This window comes from Cajanus cajan, chromosome 8 (genome assembly GCF_000230855.2).
Source record: "Cajanus cajan strain Asha chromosome 8, NIPB_CcT2T_4, whole genome shotgun sequence".
NCBI lineage: Eukaryota > Viridiplantae > Streptophyta > Magnoliopsida > Fabales > Fabaceae > Cajanus > Cajanus cajan.
In genome coordinates this window covers 16,350,352-16,373,018 of record NC_138524.1, presented here as the reverse complement: position 1 = coordinate 16,373,018, position 22,667 = coordinate 16,350,352, and the positions used below count along the sequence as shown (strand labels likewise).

The following is a 22,667-nucleotide window of genomic DNA, read 5'->3' as shown; positions in this document are numbered from 1 at the left end:
TATTTTTAATTCATTTTTTCAATTTAATTTTTTTTACTGTGATTTTTTAGGTATGAGATTTTCTTTTGAGAATTTTTTGACGGTGTGGTTTCTAGATTGCCTTCATGTATGAACGATATCAGTTTTTTTTTTGTCAAACTTTGTAATCTAGTAAATCATTTTGTCTTGTGCTATTAAGATCTTTTGGATTTATCTCAAATTAATGTTTTAAATTGTGGGGAAGTTTAAACTAACGGTGGATTTGTTTAGTCACTGTCCTGTTTTATTCCTTTAGTCGTATTGATTTTAGTGTTTTAAATCGAAACAAAGCTAAGCAAGTTTTTGATATACTGGGTTGGATGGTCATTTTTTATATTTTCTTCCGTTTGGTTTGTGGAAGATTATTTTGATGTGATGAAGATGAGATGATCAATGTCAGGTTTTGCTTTTGATTTTTTATAAAACGTGTTATCATGATAATTCAATTCAGCTAACTTGTTGATTGTGATGTCAGGTCTGAGCAATCTGGTTGGTACAACCTTTGGTCTTGGAGAGTCAACTTTTATGTCTGAATTAGACGCTCAGATTCCTACTGCCTTCGGTATGTTGTGACTTCTTGACATTTTGTCTGGATTAAATGTCTTCATGATATGTGATCTTTCTCACGGGAATAAATATCATTTGCTTATATATATATATATATATATATATATATATATATATATATATATATATATATATATATATATATATATATATTTGATTAACATACCGAAAGCCTAATCCTAAAAATACAATTCCCATTTCCTCTGCTACAGCTTTAGCCTATCAAGCAAGGCTTACTATATCTGTCACATGACATGTTCATAAATTGTTGTGTGGTTCTCAGCCTCATAGCTAAAACTGCCTTCAAAATGAAGATTTTGCGGTCCATGATATGGTAACAATAAGTAACGCATTGCACGTTACAACAATAAAATAAAATAAAAACTACGAATTACACTATCTAATGATTCTTTTCATGCCAAAAATTGGACATACTAAGCTGATAGAGATGTGAATTAAGTAAAAATTAAGCTGGATTAAACATACCGTAGAAGTCACCACAAAAAATTGATGTTAGTTAATTTAAATTCTACTTCTCTCAAACACAGACAAATGGTAATGAAATTTTTTGATTGCATCTGTGCAAGACTTGAGAGATTTTACTATTCTATTCAACTTAAGAATATGAATTCCTTACTATCATCCAATCAAGGGCTCAATTGTGATTACACCTTGTAAGGAGAATCAGAAAAGGAATAAAAAAAAAAAACAATAAGACGGCCAAGCTGTTGTTGGTCAATGGTCATAGAGAAAAACTAAAATTACAACAAAAAAAAATGATAGCCATACAGGAGTACAAAACTCCTTTGTCAGAGCACCAAACACAGTAAAAACAAATTGGCTTGAATGAGTAATCACCAAAGAACCCATAAAGCCTGCAGACATCATGTGAAAACAAATACAATTCATTTTAATATATACAGGAAAACTCGCTGCTTACAAAAAAAATGGGATTGTTAGATTTGCAATTTGACTTTTCTCATGCTCGTTGCTCTGAGCAATTTCCTTTAAACTAGTCCAAGATTTTCTTCGTCTTTTGCTAGATGCACTTGTAGAATTTGCTACTTCTTTTGCAGACATGTTTGTCGTTTTAATTACGTTCTTGGGCAAGGAACTATATCTCCTTCTCTTCTTTCCTTCTAACGAAGTTGTTGTATTTGTACTTGATGGAGTAGCCAGACAGTCCATAAGAGTGAGATCCTTAGCTACAACTTGTGAAGGAAACACATTTACCTCATTCACTTCATCTTTACTTACAGTTCCTTTCTCTAATTTAATCTTGCAAGATTCACTTGTGATGTATTTTGATGAAGGTGTTGACTCTAACAACGATTTATCTTTTGATGGACAAATTCCTTTTACGTGTCCTTTAGGGGTCCCTCTCTTCCGATTCTGATGCAAACAAAAATGACACTTGTACACTACGTTGTTTTGAGTGATGTTATCAGTCTTCTTGCGCTTGTGCCTGACCTTCGATTTATTCTTCTCAATTCGAACAGTTAAATTAAAGCCAGGTTGAAGAACAGTTTCACATCTGTAGAGCAGTCAATGATGACCAGGGTTGATATTCAAGCAAACCCAAATAAATGCAACTTAAAAAATTTGGAGCTATGTCATGTTTGCTTCAAACAAATTACATTAATTCTTCAACAAAATACCATATGGATATGGTAAATAAGCACAACACCTATAAACTAAACCATATTGAAACCTTTGTAGAAAAGAATGGCATACAGAAGTACAAGAAAACACTGCTTCAACCATCACCTAGTTTCACAAATTGGATTGTTAATTTGAAACTTGAAGCATACAACAAATAATATAGAACAGTGTTACTACTCTCTAATTAAAATTGGTCATATAAAATATAATAGTGGTCAACAAAGCATCAATTTTACCTACAAAAATGACATATAGCCCTAAGCTAATTTTGATAGGATTATAATTCCAATAATACATATGACATATAGATCATATTGCTCTACATACATGCCGGTTCAAGCCATCAAATTAAATTATTTAAGGGGCAACTTCTGAAGCGAAACATAACAAAGCATTGAAGCACGAGAATAGATAGCTAAGCATATTGAAAAGCAAAAGTACAAAAGTGAGATAGGAAAAGAAGAAGATAAAAAACCTTTGGCAAGTCATTAGAGAAGGATCAGGTGGTACTCCGGTGGCCTCTCCAAAGGTGGCGTATTGGTGTCCATAGAAGGCAGCCAAAGAGGGTATGAGAGGGTCATTGGTGGTGGCCCACAAAGCTAGGTTTTTCAAGTGCTCAAATCTCGATTTGGACTTGGTGTTAGAGGCTGCCTTGGTTTGTATTTTTCCGGTGGCTTCTTCCCTCAATGATATTGCAGTGTGAGACACCGACCCCAATTTTTGGGCCCGTCCTTTCTTGCCCATGAGCTTCCTTTGTGGGAAATTTCGTCGAACACCTGTACCATATATGGTATCCACCTATAACACTTGCCAAAGTGAGTAAATATTGACTAAGAGTGTATTTGAATAGCCATTGAAACATGAATCCTTCATATTTTTGCTGCTACATTCGGTGCCTGGGAATGAGTGTAATGCAAGACAAAACAGTTATACAAACACACTAAATACTTGATGACAAACCTAGGTTGAGAAGTACTTTTGATTAGAAAAATAGGCAATCAACATTCTTAACATGTTTGGCCACTGATTGTTTTTTCAAAAGTAATTGATTTTATTATTTTTCAAAAGCTTTTGTTGGAAGTTGCAGACAAAGAGAGAGAGATTGATTTCCCAAATAAGAACACCCAGAGTTAATAAAAGCATGGGTCAAGATTGGCACCACACCAGGAATGCCAGTCAGGATGAGCACCACCACCGGTCAGGTGGTCAGGATAAGCACCACAATCGGTCAGAATTGGCACTAGGATTGCACCAAATTTATTAGGCATCGCCATCTAACTGAACCACGAAGCATCATCACACAGGCGATGCACCATCTAACACTGGAACCATAGGTATCTTAAGCACTGTCACCTTGAAGTTCAACTTTGGCTTCGGGTTCAAGCCCCTTCATTTTATTTAAGCAAATTCCTACCCCTTTTTCTTAATACTTCAATCTAATAAACATACAACTTTAACGAATTACACAGGCCCAATCAAAATCCAACTACAAAGTACAAACTTGTATAAGGTTTAAATAATTTATATATTATGGAGCAAGTATGACTCACCTGCATCCATTCTAGTATTTTTAAATCACATATATTTACATGAAAATACACATTCATTTTAATAAAATAAATAAACCTATTACCATACTTCATAGGAATACAGTTCTTAAGGATGTAATATATGAAAATATTCAAATTATACAATTAAAAGCATGAGAGAAAATGAAATAATAAAATAATTACCTTTTCAATGACAACAAAAAAGCAAAACAAATTTGAGAAACTTGTCTAAGTTTCAGCTTCATTTAAAAGGTGGTAGTTAAGAAATCAAAAGACGATTTTTTCTAGATAAGTGTAACATTTAATAAAACGAATGCACTTTTACCGTGATTTATGATAAAAACATTTTATTTATTGATTTCTTAACCAGCATCCTTAGAACAGATCCATTTTTTAACACTACCAACAACATTAAACTTTTATTCTGCAGCATGTATATAAAATAACATTAACCTTTAAGTAACATGCACAATAAATAACACAAATAAACAACCAGAAGTGTAGAATTTCTGCAACACAAGGCAGATGAATTTTTTTCATACAATTCCCCCAGTAAGTAAAGACAATAAAATACCTTTGCAATTACATCAGTAGTCTCTCTGAAGTCATTGCATCTTGAGACATTAGATTTAGCTAAAAACTCATCAATCAAACGGATTCCAATATTATAACCCCTGAAAAAACCAACCAAACACCAAAATTCACATCTGCAAATATATAATCTAAATATGAATAGTTTTCGTAAACCCACTTTCTCTCTCATTTCCTTTCTCACCCCATTTTTCTTCGTGCTTGATCACATATTTTACTTTCTCTCTTTTCCCTACAGAAAATTATTACATCGTTTAAGATCACCATGTATCTATGGTCCCAACTAATCTCCACATGACATACAACTGATTTTTCCCATCTACTAGAAAGGATTAATTAAACTCGACGTGGAGATTGTTGGGCACTGTGGTAGCCCTGAACCATGTAATAATTTCTCCTTCCCTACACCTATACGACCCAAACATTTCCCTTTATTAATATCAATACACACTGAACCAAGGAACCACTGAAATGAAATTGTTTACATAAAATTAAGTAACAACATTAATCGAATTCAAAAGAAAAGAAATAGATTCAGAATTGTACATTTGATCAAGCTGCTTGTTAACCTCCTCAATCTCTTCCAGATCCAAAAGAAATAGATTCAGAATTGTACCTTTTCAGGGGTTATAATATTGGAATCCGTTTGATTGATGAGTTTTTAGCTAAATCTAATGTCTCAAGATGCAATGACTTCAGAGAGACTACTGATGTAATTGCAAAGGTATTTTATTGTCTTTACTTGCTGGGGAATTGTATGAAAAAGATTCATCTGCCTTGTGCCGCAGAAATTCTACACTTCTGGTTGTTTATTTGTGTTATTTATTGTGCATGTTACTTAAAGGTTAATGTTATTTTATATACATGCTGCAGAATAAAAGTTTAATGTTGTTGGTAGTGTTAAAAAATGGACCTGTTCTAAGGATGCTGGTTAAGAAATCAATAAATAAAATACTACGACATGAACTCAATAATGATCACGTAAACTTCAGAAAAAATAAAATAAAAAGTAAAAAACCAAAATTGACATGTGAAAAGAAATAAAGGAAAACCGAGAAATCCAGTGTTTGGAGTGGAAATTATCGCAGGAGTAACAGCGAGTGAAGATGGGGATTTGTTAATGGAAAAGCAAACGGAGCATAAAGAGGGTTTTGCTTACAACGCGTTCGACGTTAGCGAAAATGGCATCGCCGGTTCGAGGAGCGACAGGAGCCATGGAGGGTGTTCACTGTTGAGTCTCTGCTTTGCTTTGGTGCGATCTGCGCAGTGATAGCGAGTGAAGCAACGATGCGACTTTGGATCAAAGCCAACAACGGGTCCACTGGGCTTTGCCTTTCGTCTTGGGCTGACCTTAACAAGCAAGGGATGAGGATCAAAATTCACTTCATATAAATAATCATATTCATATGTTTTAAAATGATTTTTGGTAACATAAGCATAAATTAATCATTAATTATCATAATATTATCATTTAATATAGATTAATACTTAATCGTCAACTCTAGAACACTGTGTGAAATGTCTATGAACTAAAAATATATTCATGTGAGTTTTAGGGAGAAAAAGGAAAGTATTTGTAAATATTTATTGATATTTATGGAAAAGTATATTTGAAGAAAAAAAATAACACGACATTAAAAATAAAAAATTTTGGAATAAATATTCTATTAAAAACAAATTAGAGAAAATTATTTGTATATTTGTTAATTATAATATTAGTATAAAATATTCATTTATTTTATTAATGAATAATTTTTACTAGATAATGTTGTTGGTTATCTATAGTGAAATATCTTCTCCTAATCAAACTTTTTCAACTACAAAATTTAAATTTAATATATTGTTTAAGAGATTCGAACTTAGTGTCATTCAGACCAATAACTTGTTATTACTTATTTATATGCATTAGGGGGCATATATTTGTTTTAAAATAAAAATAAATAAGAGTGATGATGAAAGTTAAATACAAAATGAGAGTGTACGATTAGAAGGCATTTGTTGCAAGAATAAAGAGTTGGTTTGGATTATGTTTAGTTAAAGTTTTACAAAACTTGATCAAAATTCTATGGAATGAGTTAGGTTGAGTTTATGCAATTTTTTATCTAACTCAAAATTGAACTAACACATCTTAGATATGTGAATCTACATGTAATATAATATTGCGTATTATATGTTATCTATAAAATTTTGTTTTGTCCTTATTAAAGTGAATTAGTATGTTTAGTAAAATTAGTTAATAAGTTTCTTGAAAACTTATGACCTAATTGATAGTTTATAAATTATAAGTCATAAGTAGGAATATTTGTGATACAATTTGGTTCAATTTTTAGCATAAAAGTTATCGAACCAAACAAGAAAATTAAATGCAGTTCAATTTAAAGGTATTATAAAATTTGAACCAAACAAAACCAATTTTTGGTAGTTTGGTTTGGTTTTTAGATTTTAAAAACATGTTATTTCAAAATTAGCTAAAATATATAATATTTTGTTTTTTTAAAGACTCGTATGTCAAAAATAAAATTAAAGATATATAAATACAAAAAAAATTCAATCACTTAGTACTAATTATTATCTTATTATTTTAGTAAAAATATTTTTTTAAAACAATTTTAGTTATCATATTAAATATTTTTTGTTACATATATAATTTATCACTTAAAATTAAATTATATTTGAACATTATAAATAATTCATAATTATTCATTATAAAATTCAATCTAATAACTTATAATCTTATAAAATACCTTTTAAATCAAATATATTATAACGTGCATTTGAGAAGAAAAAATAAATTAGTAACTTACAATTTTATATAATACTTTTAATATTATAATATGTATTTAATATATATATATATATATATATATATATATATATTTCAATTTAATTTGGATCAATTTCACATTTTAAACTACAAACCGAAATGAATCACATGGTTTGAAAAAGAAAAAAAAAACTAAATCACTAGTTTGTAGTTTTCCGACTTTCAGATTTTTGTGTTGGTTTTCAGTTTTCTATTTACATTAGTTTAGTTTTGAACATTCATGACTATAAGAAAGGAGTTTAAAATTAAAAGTTAGAAACTTAATTATAAGTTAGTTAATTGATTTGAAAGTATTTAGTAAAATTAATTGATAAATTAATTAATTAATATAAAATAATATTTATTTATTTGATAATGAAAATAAGAGAATAATATGTAAGTAAAATAATTTATTTAAAAAAGATGAAGAGAGATTTTAAGTAAATTAATGAGATAAAAAAATGAAAGACAAAAAAATAAGAGTTTATAAATTATAAATTACTTCAATTAATTTATAAAATTAAATTATAAATTCTGATAATAAGTTATCTTATCAAACAAACTTATTTTTTTAATAAAAAATTATAAATTTTTCAAATATCATGTTAACCACTTTTTATAAATATTAATTTATTAGGATTTATCCCCTTCAATGCTAATGAAAGGAAAAAAAAAAAAAGAATTTACCATACTAAAGTCGTAGAATATATATAATTTTTTTTATGAGTGAATACGTATAATATTAGTCCGAATGAATGTTTAATAAATTCACAATATAATTCATCAATCATTTTAAAATATAATTTATTAATAATTATAAAAATATTAATTGAAAAGGAAAAATAAATTTCAATTTTAATTTTAAAATTAAGTATCTTATATTAATTATAACTTTATTAGTGAATGAAAAGTTATCTATTATACATTTGAGATTAGAGTTTTTATCCTTAAGAAATTAGAAGGTGCACACTTAAACAAATATAAGATATAGGAATTGTGTTTTAAAAAAAATGTTGAAAGAACTAATTGATTATCAAGGTATGAAGTGATTGATAAATAATCTTATCTCTTAAGTATGTGATTAAGGATGATCATTTGTTAGTATGAATGAAAAAATATTTGTTAAAAAGTATCAATCTATTAAATAGATCTTAATACCTCAAGGGATTAGTTTAATCCTTAGCTTTCGGTTAGGAGATACTTTGATTTACTAAAAAATAGTTTATTGATTTTGTTGATGACTACTAAAAAACTTGACAAATAATATTTAGTGGGGTCTCCTTGCAACCAATTTTCATTCATTCACAAATCACAATACTTGAACCAAGACTTTAATAGTGTGTTTGGATAAGGAATTTATCTAAAGTAATTCATTTATTTGAAGAATTTTAAATTTTTTGAGGTGAAATGCTTTGTTTGGATGAGGAATTTATAAAGAATTTGAAATCCAAATATTTGTAAAATTTCTTAAAATAGTAGAATTTCAAATTCTCCCAAAAATATGAGAATTTGAAATTCCTCATATTTATTTTTCTTATTTCATCTATATATTTTATCTTATCTCTTCATTCTTTTTAATTATTGGATATTCAAAAATATTTTCAAAATTATTAAATATTAACTAATATTATTTTTTAAAATTATTAAATATTATCTAATATTAATTTTTAAAATTATTAAATATTTAAAAATGGATTAATATTTATTTTTATAAAATTTTATTTAAAAATCTCAACATATAAATATATTTTTAAAATTAATTTTACTATGGTGGAATCGAATTATCATATTCAACTTAACAATTTAAAATTTAAGAAATTTGAATTGACTCATCCAAACAAAATATTTTAAGAATGATAGAAATTAAAATCAAAGTAATTCAAATACCAAGAATTTAAAATTCCTTGAATTTGTAAAATTTCTCATCCAAACACACTATAAGTGTATTTGGTAAGATATTTGAAGAACTTATAAACTTTTTAAACTGCTTTTAGAAGTTTATAGCTTATTTTTATATATTAATTGAAGTAATTTTGCTTAAAGGGACTAAGTTCAATCCCTTGAAACCAACAACTTATTACTCTACTAAATAACTTAGTGTATGTATTAAATTTCAATGATTTAATTGTTAGATTAAAATTTCTTATTGCAAAAAATCAAGTTTACAAGGTTTTTCAAAATTTGTAAGTTATTTAAGACTTTGTTGCATAAATTCAATTTGACATATATTCATAAAAATATATTGTATGAATAAAGAAATCACATCATAACTAAAACTATATTTTAACCTTTTAACATAAGAAAATGATAGATAGATAATAAGTTTTGATTCTCTAAAGGTCATACAAATGTTTCTCACTTAGTGCTCCTAATATGAACTGAAGGTTGTGCATCATAAACAATACATATAAGCAAAGTATATGCAATTATAATCATTTATAAACAACATTGATATCATGTTATGTAATGTTCTCAACTAAAGTCTAATACATCACTACAAGAAATTCATTAAATAAAAATTGATTTAGAGACTAAATTTATATAGTCACTTTAGCAACTTATTTAAATACTATTTTAGATATCGATTATAGTTGGTCTCTAATTCAATCTCCATTATCATTAATATTTTTAATGTAATCAGAGACCAAACTTTTAGTAACTAATAGTTTAAAAATTATTATTTATTTGATTAGATACAACTTTTTTAGTCTCTAATTAAAATCTAATCTGAGACAAAATTATTGGTCACTATTAAAACACTTTAGAAACCAATATTTTAGCCTCAAGATGCACCACAATTAGAGACTAAATTTTATAGTTTCTATTTTAAATATTACTAGAGATTGATTTTTTTTGTCACTATTGACTCAATTTAGATACCATTTTTTCAGTATCTAATTGGTTTTTTTGTTAGAAACCAATGTATCAGTCTCTAATAAAAATATAATAAAAAACTAATATTTCAATTTATTAAATTATTTTAGACACAAAAATATTTGGTCTCTAATTAAAATACACTAATAAATAATAATTGATTTTTTAGTCATTATTAATTCATTTTAATTTTTTTTAGTATCTAATTGTGTTATATTCACTACAAAAAAAATAGGTAATTAGTAGGGATTTTTCTCTCTCAAACTTATTTCTCTTGCAGCAAAATGAAGCGGTTTCAACACTTTTCCTTTTCGATTTCTCGATGCTAATTTTTTTTTCCCCTTGAACAAAGAGTTTCTCCAATGCGAACGTTCAGGGAGAAGGACAAGAAAAGATCGTAAACGAGGCGCAATCGCCGTCAGAGGTGCATGCGCGTGGTGTTCTTGGTTTGTGGATTTAATTTTGTGATTTTTGCATGAACTATGCTAACGATCGAAAGAGAGTGAAATTGAGAAACATACCTTTGTTTTTGTGTTGAGAAGGTGAAACCAGAGGAAACGGAGGCGGCGTCGGAATCGGAATATGTTGGAGGCGAATGCCAAGTTCTGCAAAGTCTAGGTTCAGCTTGTTCACAAACTCATACTACACACACAAAATCAGATAGTTAGTTAAGCTTTATGGAATTTTCTATACATAATTTCTCATTATGTTTTTTCTTTTTTAATTTATGTGAATTTCACATTGCAAATTGTACTTCTTTTTTATTATTGTTGCATTTTTTAGAAAGAAAATGGCTCACAGTGTTTTGTTATTGCTCTATAATAGAAAAATATGCATATGATTTCAACTGAAATGGGGTGGGAAATTAGAATTAAAGTTCCTCCAAGCTTCACTATATATAGATCAATTTGATTTTGTCCCAAAATTTCGTTTGGTTGCATTGTGGAGAGAAAAATATATAAAAATTGGGAAGCCATAAATAGTTATGGTGTTATTGAAAAAAAAGAAAAAAACTAATTGTTAAGAGTTTCTTCAAACAGTGAACCTGTGTTTTCTCCCTGCTTTAGATCCAAAGTACTTCTGCGTGGAGGAGTGTCTTGGAGTCATAAATCAAAATCCATTCTTGACCGTCTACTGTAGTTATTTTTGACGAAATAAAAAAAAACTATATCTCAAGTTATATTAAATAAATATTACTTGAATTCTTAACTGAGTTTGTACTAAAGTAATAATGGTGAGAAAATATTTGTTCTCTATAAAATTGCTTCAATTTTCTGTTGAATTTGAAAATTTTGTTCGGTTTAGGGACGTACAGAGGGTCATATGGCGCTGCTTCATGTAAATACTTCTGAGCGAATCTTACTTCGTTGAATTTGAGCTATGCTGATGTCAATGCGCTTCAGCTAAAATCAATTATTCGACACTGTCATAAGCTGCAAATATTGTGGGTATGTATTGTGCCATTATGTGTTTTGATTGCATTCTTGTGGATTTGAATTTAGATTTGGGGCAGATTTGGAGTTGATGTCTAGGCTTACATTTTTGTGTCTCTGTATGTGTGTTTAATATCAATACTGAATATATAATATTTTCTCATATTTTGATTGAAGGATGTGGTTTTGCTAAATACTCTCAGAGAGATATGGCTCTGGAAGCTATTAATGGACTTAATGAACCTACACAATGAGAGTAAGAATTTTTTTTTGTATTTTTGTTGATCCTGATTTTTTACTCCAACAATTTCTTCTTTCTTGTCACTTATATACTTATATACTGCATTAACTACTCCAAATCAACAAGTTCCTCTCTTTGTGCAGCAACAACCACTTCAACCTCTTCAGCAATCCCATTCATTAGCTCAGATGTGAAGTTACTTTACTAATAATTTTACAAATATTTATTTTAGTCTCTTTGACCCACCTGCAACAACAAATTAGACAAGTTATGCATATGTGAAGTTTTCACTAATATAGACTCTTATAATACTAATAAGTGACTTTTTTTGCATGACAAATTTAGTAGATGGTAAATCGCAACTATGGTAATTCTTTAAATTAAAACTCCAAATGATATGTCCTTATTTTGAAGAAAGGTACCTCTCAATCTCTAGATATATATAAAAAAGGAAGAGATGATAAAATAAGAATGAAAACTAGAGTCATTACTTGCTTCTCTTTTTAGAGGTGATAAACTACAATTTCGGGATTTTGTTATTGGTACAGGCGTACAACAATAAAGTAGAGTCAACAAGTCCAATGATGATGTAACTATCTCTTCCTTAAACATTGTCAGTAACTTCCTTAGAGCATCTCCAATTGGGGTTGCTTATAAGCAATTCCCATTGCAGATGCTCTTACAAAATTTGGGCAGGTGATGTATTTCTAAGCTATTACTATTACTTTTTTGCTTAGTTTTACCTTTTATTTTATTTTAATGGATCTAAATATACTTGACATGCAGAGTGCTTTGGCTGATGCAAGAGACCATGTTTGGGAGATGACTGAAAAGGAAATCAACATCTTCCTCTAGAAGACATTATATTCTGCAATAAATTCTTGTTATAAATTAGAACAACTTTTTTTTTAATTTTGCATATATTTGTTGTTGAAAGTGTTCTAAATTTTTGTGTTTTTCTTAAGTTGTTCTTATCTTTCGGAGAAAGAAAGACAGAAAGACATCCGGTTGATTGATGTTCACTAGAAGTGTTAAAAGATAATTTGTTATTATATTAAAACTAGGTATTATCAAATGAATTTTTATTGAAAGTGATTGTTTGAGTATTATAAATACAAACAGTTAAGATTGTATGTTTGGAGGATATTATGTGCAATTTTAAAAAATTAAAAATTTTATTTATTTAATTTTCATGTTAGTATATAGCGAATGTTAATTTTTTGCATAATAGTTTAACATAGAATAAACATGTGAAGTAAATAATAAATAATTATTATGTTTTAGTAGAAAAATAATTGAAGTTAGGTATGTGGTGAATTTGAATAAAGAAGATAATAAATATGAAAGAAATACTTTCTTTTTGTATTATATCAGTCACTTTGAGTCATAGAAAAATGGGTCACTAATTCAATTAGTTTAAAATTTGGTCACTAAAATGGTCACTTTAAAATTGGTTATTATAACAGTCACTAAATTGATTATTACAAAATAAGTTGCTAAGTTTGTTGTTATAAAATAGGTTACTAAATTAGTTGTTATCAAAATTGGTATCTAAATTGGTTACTATAATATTGGTAATTAAAATAATCAGTATAAAATTGGTCAATGAGATGATCATTAAAAATTGGTCAATAAGTTGGTCATTGTAAAATAAGTTACTAAGTTGGTCATTATAAAATTAGTCACAAAATTAGTCATAAAAAAATTGGTCATTAAATTAGTTTTTAAATCAGACTCTAGATTGGTAGCTAAAATTAGCAACCAGTGATTTAGCTACTTTCTACAATTGGTATCTAATTCAGTCACTTATTGATTTAGTAACTGATGTTGTTAATTTGGAGACTGAAAATTTAGTCTCTAAAGACAAGTTTTCTTGTAGTGCATTTATGCATGTGATACCAAGTTTAAAATATTAATCGCTCGAAAACTCATAAAGTAACAAAGTTTTGAATAATCAAATCACTAAGGGGCCTCCTTAGTGTAAGATTCATAACATGTACCTTTTTCAAAAATCTAAGTTCAAATGCTTATGATGCATGTGCATATCATAATGCTCAACAATTCAATTCTCAATCACTCTTAATTTTCACAAGTTCTTACATTCTCATGACACTTCGTGTCATCAACTTCTCATGTTGGATCCTATTCTACTAGAATAGGTCACCTCAAAGCTTAAAGTCTCGTGGTAGATCCCATTCCAAAAGGAATGATTGCTTTCATGTTGCACCTCAAGTGCCTTAAAGTTTTCAAGTGTTTAATTATTCTAAATTAAGTATATAAAAAGTTCAAGTTTGTCATTAAGTCCCAAAATCATTGTTTACTATTCAAGGTGTTGTACTTAACATGAACTCACACTTGACATGAAGGAGGTTTCCATTAGCATCAAAGTCATAGGAACTTTCAGGGGTTATGGAGCTCAACAAAACTCATTCTTGATTAGCGTTCAAACTTCATACATTTTTTTTATTTCAAATAATGCTTAGCACGACCAAGTGTGCTTAGCATCCAAAAGGTAATTATTCTTTGTGACTCTAACACTTGGCATGGAGACATCCATTCTCAGCACTAAAAGAACATAAACAATCCCTATTCCTTTAGTAATTTTGTGTTTAGCATGGAAACACCCATGCTTAGCTTGGACTTGCACAAAACCTATATTTAGGGTTCACATTCCCCTCACACTCTTAACCCTTTTAGTCCAATTCTTCTTAGTTTAATAGGTTATTCAATGACGAAGGAACTAACAAAAACATTGAATTAACATCATCAATTGCAAATTATGCATATAATCCTTCACAATTCAATAACCAACTCAATTTCAAGGAAACCTAAATTTACATGTCACATGACAAAAAATCCAAAGCAAAATTAAGCATACAAAACAAAGAGAAAATTCATACAAGAGTCTTAGGATATCCATAACTAAGCTAAAAAAACATGCCATAAAATTATTAAAACACATAGAGTTGGGTCAACTCCACTACTCACATTTTAATTCACACCTTGGGTGAGATAACTCACTTTCTCCTTATTAAAAAAATTTTCCTTTAAAACAAAGGTGAAATAATGACAATCCTCAAGTTTACTTTTCTTCTCATGATGGTTATATAACACCAAGGTTCCACGAGACAAGCAACAACAAAGAATTATAAATAAAGTTGAGTTGTCTTAATAGTTTTTTTCTTATAAATGAATTGAGTTGAGTTGAATCAAATTAACACTTTTGTTTAGTTAAAACACATTAGTCCACCTTATTTTCAAAACCTCCTTTTCATGCCACTAACTAGAAAATACATCTATAACTTATAACAATGTATACAAATGTATAAAGGAGATACACTCTTTTAGTGTCCACTTTTAGAAATTCAATTAAACTCCCTATTTTATATTCTAATTTTTTTATCTACTAATGCATATGTCAAGGATGAAATAAGAAAAGGCATGTATAAAAAAATTGTTCATCTATTTTATTTTTACTAAAAAAAATTGCTCACTCATTTAAAAAACAACTATCCATTTCTTTTAGGAAACATAACATGTTTTTATCTTTACTAATTATTATTAAATTAAAAACTTTAAAATAAAATATTTATTAAATAATAAATAAACAATATATTTTGAAAATTTTGTGTTTATAAATTTACTAGAATTTTTTATTGAGTCTCTTGTTATAGTTAGTTAAAATAAAGTAAGATAAATATGTACAAGCATTTTATCTCTCTATTAATTAATTAAGTCATTTTTTATGGAACATAATTTTGTAGATTAAATTATATTTATTGTCCCTTTACTTTTATCTATCTATAATTTCATTTCCTCTATTTTAAAATATAAAATGATGGAATAATTATTAATTATCTTATCATTTCATTAACCTCCAAACAAGTTTTATAATTTATAATATATATTTATATTTATGTACAAAACAAATTAAGCCTTGCACGGATGTATCACGTGCACCTTGCGATTTCCTTATTAAATTTATCTTCTTCCAAACATAGCCACATCTCACCGAGTTGCTGAGAGAGAAGAAAGCCATCAAGGTTCCACTTCGGCCTTATCCAATTTAGGGTTTCGGTTTTTGACCTTAAATTTGACGTATCGGAGCCCTAAATTTAGGATCAGGTAATTTCAGATCATCCTTTTTAAGATTTTATTCCTCTTCCTCTCTAAATTTAGGGTTTTTATCACCAATGACCTATAAGTTGACTCAATCTTTTCTCCCGAGTTTTGTTTTTCTTGATAACTGTACATTTTTTTGGGAGTTTTCATATAATCTCGATCAGATCTTTAAGGTCGGAATCGTGTTTTTTTTTTATAAATTTTATTTTAATTGAAAGGTGTTTTTTATTTTTAATTCGTTTTTTCAATTTATTTTTTTTACTGTGATTTTTTAGGTATGAGATTTTCTTTTGAGAATTTTTTGACGGTGTGGTTTCTAGATTGCCTTCATGTATGAACGATATCATTTTTTTTGTCAAGCTTTGTAATCTAGGAAATCATTTTGTCTTGTGCTATTAAGATCTTTTGAATTTATCTCAAATTAATGTTTTAAATTGTGGGGAAGTTTAAACTAACGGTGGATTTGTTTAGTCGCTGTCCTGTTTTATTCCTTTAGTCGTATTGATTTTAGTGTTTTAAATCGAAACAGAGCTAAGCAAGTTTTTGATATACTGGGTTGGATGGTCATTTTTTATATTTTCTTTCGTTTGGTTTGTGGAAGATTATTTTGATGTGATGAAGATGAGATGATCAATGTCAGGTTTTGCTTTTGATTTCTTATAAAACGTGTTATCATGATAATTCAATTCAGCTAACTTGTTGATTGTGATGTCAGGTCTGAGCAATCTGGTTGGTAGAACCTTTGGTCTTGGAGAGTCAACTTTTATGTCTGAATTAGACGCTCAGATTCCTACTGCCTTCGGTATGTTGTGACTTCTTGACATTTTGTCTGGACTAAATGTCTTCATGATATGTGATCTTTCTCACGGGAATAAATATCATTTGCTTATATATATATATATATATATATATATATATATATTTGATTAACATAGCATAGCGTGTCGTTTTTTTTTTTTTAATATTTTTATTTTTATGTTTTCCTCTCTTCTCTTGGTTGTATTGTGGTACCTTCACTTGCAGAGTAGGGTTCCTGTTGTTGAATTTCACAAGTTCTATGTCAAACTATTTTAACTTTTATGTCTTAAGGTAGTAACTATGTATCTGGTTGTCTTTAGATTTCATGTCTAACTATGTATCTGGTTCCCTTTACTTTTGTATTTTATTAGAGATATTTTATGTATAATATCAGTATCAATTTGATTACATTCCATGGTCGGACAAGACTGTTTTCCTGTGCGGTCAAAGACAATCTTATGTGTATAACTTCCACAAATAAGAAATTATGGTGAAAAAAAGGACATTCTAGCGGGATGAGTTTTTTGAGTGTTGGTTTATGGTGAATTTTTCATTGAACTTTCCATACCTTGATACATTATGATTTTAACTTTTGTTATTAAAGTTGTGTTATTAGCAAGCTTGCTCACCATTGTATATATTATGAGGAGTACTTACTATTAGTTACTGTGATTATGTTCATTAGAGTCAGGGATTGGATCTAATACATATTGCGTTTTTTGTATGCCCTCATTCTGTAGATCCTTTTGCTGAGGCAAATGCTGATGATTCGGGTGCTGGGACAAAGGAGTATGTGCATATTCGCGTACAGCAGCGAAATGGTAGGAAAAGCCTGACAACTGTTCAGGGATTAAAAAAAGAATTCAGCTATAACAAGATACTTAAAGACGTTAAGAAAGAGTTCTGTTGCAATGGCACAGTTGTTCAGGACCCAGAACTAGGACAGGTCTGTGAGAACATCCTCCTATTAAACAATGATCCCACCCTTGATGCTTCGAATAACATGTGTTTCTTATTGTAGGTTATTCAACTTCAAGGTGATCAACGGAAGAATGTTTCTACCTTCCTAGTCCAGGTAACTATATTCCATCTTTGCTTTGCCGTTTTTCATAATGGTGTTTCGAGGCCTACTTTAAGAATAACAATTTTTAGTGAATAAGCTTCTTGATTGTGCCATTTGCTTGCTATTTTATTGGTTTTCTGAAGGACCCAATAACGGTGTGGTCTGCCTTTTGACAAGTAATTTGGCAGTTAAAAATTAGAGACCATATCCAATATTTTGGAATTATATTTGGTGAATGTGCACCTAGGCTATATTTCCTCTGCTAAAGAGTAGAAGATTTATATATTTTTTATCACGCAAGAAAAAGAAAGCAAAGAGAAAAACAAATAGGAAGAAAAAGTAGTTTTTAATCGAGTAAAACATGGTTGTAGCTTAATTAACTTTATTTTGCACAAATCATAGTTTGGTCTTGCCACAACGATTTGCAATCTTTAATTGGTTGTATTGTATCTGTAACACTGTAGAATGCTGATCATACTTGTTCAGTCACATACTGACAAGTATACCTTGATTCATATCTAATTGCTTTAAAAGAAATTTTCATGAAATATTTGGAAACTAGGATTTTCTATCTAATTAAGTTGTTGGTTGTTTTCACTTGTGAATGTGAACAGGCTGGAATCGTGAAGAAGGAGCATATCAAGATTCATGGTTTCTGAGCGGTTGGAGTCTTAAGTGTCAAGTCTTACCCGCCTGACTATGAGTTGGGCTTATAGATATTCTTAGTGGTGTATGTGATTGCGATATTTCTATCGTGTTCTGGTGTTTTACCATGTGATCTGGGATTATGGATTTTAGAACATTGTGTGTTATTTGCTTTAAAGACATATATGAAAACAGTTTAATTGGTAATCTATTCGATCTCATTTCATTTAGCGTGTCCTTGAAATTAAAATAGATAATTTTAATAACTAAAAAAATGTTGTGTAGCTTTGAAGGTTGAATTTTTGTGGCAACATATTTGTACATAATAATACATAGCATATGCTTCTTATTTCCTTCCTAGTTTAATGTAAGATGATGACTAGTGAATTGTGAGCACATGTTTTGGTCATACCCAAGCTGAGGTGTCATGAAGTTTCTTAGAATATGCCTTTTGCTGTTAGGCAATTGTTACCAACTCAGATATCATTAGAGCTTGGTGGCCAAGAAAATCATTACTTCATGATTGAGTAAAATTCTATCTTTCTAATTATTCAATGCAAATACATATTAATATATAATATTCATATCAATGTGTTAATTTTTCGGACGATTATGTTCGGAGGATCCAGCATTTTTCAATACATATTTCTTCACCTTACAACGGAAGCATTCTGTCGGAATATCTCTGATTTGAGCTAGGATTATTCTCTGTAATCTGCCTGAATATCAAAATGGTTTCAATTTTTATTTCTTAGGGTAATTATAGAAAGGACAAATTTTAGGTGTAATTTTTCAAGGTTGGTATTGTTTTTTAATTAAAATTAAAGTCTTATTTTAATAATGTGTAAATGTAAGAGTATATCTTAAATCTTAAATAATTTGATATATTATCAAGTAAAATTGTAATTTTAATCGGTGAATAACATTAATCGAATTTAACTGTGTATATATTCTGTCTATAAACTGAGTGGAAGTTACTTATTCAATTTGCTCTTGCCTTTCGATCATTATGATTGGGAAATTTATGACTTTATGCCCTGGCATCCCAAAAAAGATGACAAGAAAGGTTGACAGAACCTACCGAATTTATTTAGAAACCTTATCGGATAATTTTTTCAAAAAATAGAAAAATAAGAAAAATGAAAATGAGATTTTCTATAAGTTAAAACTAGTTTATCTTTAAGCTAAAAATAAAATTTTGAAAAAGTTAATTGATGAGAATTTTTACAAATTATTATGCACAGATTAATTTTAACTTAAAAAAAATTAATTATTTATTCATTTTTTATTTTCCTCATCGAAAAGTTTAGAAAAATATTTGGTTTGTTCCAACTTGGAGATCTTTTGATTTAACCATAAAATTTTGCCATTAGTAGGTCCACCTTATTCACATCAAATTTGTCCATGGTTAATCCTCCACAATGAGCTTTCTCTTTTGCATCCCCATTTTTATGCTATAGTTTGAGGCCTTTTAAAATCATGTTGTGGGCATGCTTATTTACAGTCTTATAGTGGTTTCATACTTGTACATCGTTTCACTCTTTCTCTTTGAATATTGGTGATATGTTTCCTTTGCACCTTCGTTTTGGAGGGTCTGTAGGAGTTCTCCATTAAGGTTTGTTCTCACATAGTGTTTTTCTCAAGTACGGTCTTCCTTCAAGCTTTGTGAGATTTGAAATGTCCCTTTTAAGTAAATCTCCAAGAACCCTCCGATAGAAGTGCACCAAATTGATTTTGCTTTAACATATTAAAATATAATTTTTTTTTTTTTTATCTCTACTTATAAAAGTGGTAAAAGATGGAATTTGAAGATCTGAAAAAATCGAATTGAATTGGATTAGCAAATTAATTTAAATTTAAAAATTGGAAATTCAACTAGTTTAGTTTGGATATCAATCTTGATTTATAGAAATCAAAATAAACTGATTAACTCGTTTAATTTAATATTTATTATTATTATTATTATTAATTATTTATTATAATTATTATCGTATTTATTTTAGGTTATGAAATTTGGCTACTAATTAAAGATAAAGAAGTGAAGGGATTGTAGTCCATTCAACCAAATGTTTTTGTTTGAAAGTGACTCATTCATTTAGTATCAACCGACAAAAAGAAAACTCAAGTTTTTTTTGTTTGCTTTATTGCAAGTTTTGTCATTTGTGAAAGTTGAGAGCAAATTACACATTAAGGTTTTGTGGTGTTGGTTGTAATATTATGGATATGTTGTTGAATTTGTAATATTAAAGATGACATACGATAGATTTGTAGATTTTAGTGTTAAATAAATTTAAGTTATAACTTAATGATGTTTGTTACTTTTTAAGTTTGTAATTATTATGTTTTAAGGAGTACTTTAAAATGTTTATAAGCAAGTTTATAATAATAAATGTTTTAAAAGTTGATAACATAAAAATATAATTTACAAGTTGTCTAATGTGATTTTAGTTTTTATTTTTAAAATTTTTTTATTTTACAGATAGATCCAATGAAATGATTCAATCTAAACTAAACATAATTTAATTGAGTTGGTTCAGATTGGAAATCAAGAATAAACATTGTGGATGTGATATTATAATAGGGGACCAAAAATGAAATTTAATCTAAAAAATTAATTAGGATAAAAAAAATTGTTTAATTTATCAAATTATAATAAATTGTAAAGTCAACAAATGTAGTTCCCAACATTGGTATAAAAAGGTTATGTTCAATTAAATTTACTAAATTTTTGTTAATATTTTTTTCTTAAAGAGTGAAATCTACTTTCATGATTTAAATCTTAAGTTCCTTCCTTATAGGTTTCAACCTTTGAGTTCCTCTCTAAGTTCTATTCTTTTGATGTTTAAAATGAGTTTAGTGTGACGAAAATGAAAGAGAGGTGAAAAGAAAATAGTAGAAGTGGAAGTTATACCTATATTTAGTTTAGTAAAATTATGGGAAAATGTGGGTGAGAATGTGTCCATTTATTCTTCATAAAATTGAACATAATTACATGGAAATAAATAGTATTTTAGCCCCTTAATGATTACCTATTTCTCTAACATAAACAAAATTGATTAACTAATTTATTATTATTATTAAATTAAATAATCTATTAGAAAATTAACTTTCACTTAATTATCTTTAACCAAACAAATTTTATTTTTCCTTTATTTCTTAATTATTTTTATTATCTTCACCTATTTTCTCTATTTTCCCCTCTTTATTTCCCTCCTTGGTGTCAAACATAAGCTTAAAGATTATAAAAAATGGAAGGTCCTCTTGTCACACAAAAAATCCGATTAAGAATCAAGAAGTAAAACTAAAAGAATAAGATAAGTCAATTAGCATTAAAATTTATTAAGTGCTAGCCCTAATCCTAAAACAAAATGGCTACTCACATCAGAGTCATTAAAAAAAACATAAAATATCAAAATGCAAAGGAGAAGGGGAGAATCCCTGTGCCATTCCCTAAGCATTTAAGTAGCTAATTTCAAAATACATTTAGAAAAACTTCAAAAGTTTATTTAAATAATGGGCTAAAAAGGTCTGAGCGTCATACACTTAAATACAAAATAAATCATAAATTGTTTATAGAACTCATAACACACCTCTATGAATCATCCCTCATGACCACTAACCCCTGAAACCTAAATCATGGAGTGGAACACTAGAGAGATTCACAATCATGAGCAAATTCTCACAATTGTAAACTTCATTGCCTTCATAAACATAAACAATGGTGGAGAAAAAAAGGGTTAACAGGCATAAGCAGATTTTCACAATTGTGAACCACATTAAGGCTTTAGAATCTTCTCAAAAACTAACTTTTTTGACTTTGTATTGTCTCAATGCTTGCTTTTAGGTCAATGCTTCCAATGCTTTAAAGAAAGACTTTAGTGTTTTATCCTTTAACAAAAATGGCCACCTAAAACATAAATACCACACAAGGTATAACGAATTTTAAAAGGTGAAAAAACAACAAAAAATATATGAAATCCATATTAGATACAAATAAATAATGCAACTTTTCTAACTAAAATATAATGCAAAAGTGGTATAAGATGTAACAAATCTAACAATGTGGTTGAACCTACTTGATCTAGTCATGTTTGAATTGTACCCTCAACTTACAAAGATTATGCAACTCCTATAAAAAGATCCCCTAGGTTACTAGGGTGGAGTGAGATTTCAAAGTATTTATAAAGGAAAGTTTAGGCAACTCTGGAAGAGTTGTGAGTAAAAGGTTAAAAGCCCCCTGGTCAAATAGTGAGAACTATCACTTCTCGTCCATGTGATAAAGATATCATTCTTTGAAAGA

The 22,667-nt window shown here is 28.6% G+C and overlaps 2 protein-coding genes and 1 long non-coding RNA gene across 10 annotated transcripts; 2 read left to right on the top strand and 1 right to left on the bottom strand.

The window, feature by feature from the left end:
* Nucleotides 1-1,222: 1,222 nt before the first annotated feature.
* On the bottom strand, nucleotides 1,223-5,743 carry LOC109807010 (uncharacterized). 7 transcript variants are annotated; one of them, XM_083061764.1, is made up of 4 exons: nucleotides 5,548-5,732; nucleotides 4,372-4,471; nucleotides 2,723-3,045; nucleotides 1,223-2,119 (listed from the first exon to the last, which is right to left on the bottom strand). In XM_083061764.1, exons 1-4 carry the CDS (start codon nucleotides 5,574-5,576, stop codon nucleotides 1,522-1,524), a joined length of 1,050 nt encoding a protein of 349 aa, XP_082917890.1. In that variant the 5' UTR covers nucleotides 5,577-5,732; the 3' UTR covers nucleotides 1,223-1,521. The 7 variants fall into 7 exon arrangements, with proteins under 7 accessions (XP_082917890.1, XP_082917884.1, XP_082917885.1 ...); XM_083061758.1 differs by lacking the exon at nucleotides 5,548-5,732 and adding an exon at nucleotides 4,935-5,540; XM_083061759.1 differs by lacking the exon at nucleotides 4,372-4,471 and having other exon boundaries at nucleotides 5,548-5,743.
* Nucleotides 5,744-10,300: 4,557 nt separating this feature from the next.
* Nucleotides 10,301-12,799, top strand: LOC109807009 (uncharacterized). 2 transcript variants are annotated; one of them, XR_014428640.1, is made up of 7 exons: nucleotides 10,301-10,511; nucleotides 10,608-10,683; nucleotides 11,371-11,513; nucleotides 11,676-11,754; nucleotides 11,883-11,929; nucleotides 12,288-12,435; nucleotides 12,526-12,799. It is a non-coding gene; the product is annotated as an uncharacterized LOC109807009 (long non-coding RNA). The 2 variants fall into 2 exon arrangements; XR_014428639.1 differs by lacking the exon at nucleotides 11,883-11,929 and having other exon boundaries at nucleotides 10,303-10,511.
* A 2,921-nt stretch (nucleotides 12,800-15,720) lies between these two features.
* On the top strand, nucleotides 15,721-18,597 carry LOC109809689 (protein translation factor SUI1 homolog 1). The gene is made up of 5 exons (XM_020373064.3): nucleotides 15,721-15,864; nucleotides 16,577-16,663; nucleotides 17,400-17,605; nucleotides 17,681-17,734; nucleotides 18,337-18,597. The coding sequence occupies exons 2-5, from the start codon at nucleotides 16,627-16,629 to the stop codon at nucleotides 18,379-18,381; spliced, it is 342 nt and encodes a 113-aa protein (XP_020228653.1). The 5' UTR covers nucleotides 15,721-15,864; nucleotides 16,577-16,626; the 3' UTR covers nucleotides 18,382-18,597.
* Nucleotides 18,598-22,667: the final 4,070 nt, after the last annotated feature.

Coding starts and splice junctions, on each gene's coding strand:
- LOC109809689 (XM_020373064.3), top strand. CDS start 16,627: ATGTCTGAATTAGACGCTCAGATTCCTACTGCCTTCG. Junction 16,664..17,399: donor TCAGATTCCTACTGCCTTCG/GTATGTTGTGAC, acceptor CTCATTCTGTAG/ATCCTTTTGCTGAGGCAAAT. Junction 17,606..17,680: donor AGGACCCAGAACTAGGACAG/GTCTGTGAGAAC, acceptor TTCTTATTGTAG/GTTATTCAACTTCAAGGTGA.
- LOC109807010 (XM_083061764.1), bottom strand. CDS start 5,576: ATGCCATTTTCGCTAACGTCGAACGCGTT. Junction 4,472..5,547: donor TCGCTAACGTCGAACGCGTT/GTAAGCAAAACC, acceptor TGGTTTTTTCAG/GGGTTATAATATTGGAATCC. Junction 3,046..4,371: donor CTACTGATGTAATTGCAAAG/GTATTTTATTGT, acceptor CAAGTGTTATAG/GTGGATACCATATATGGTAC.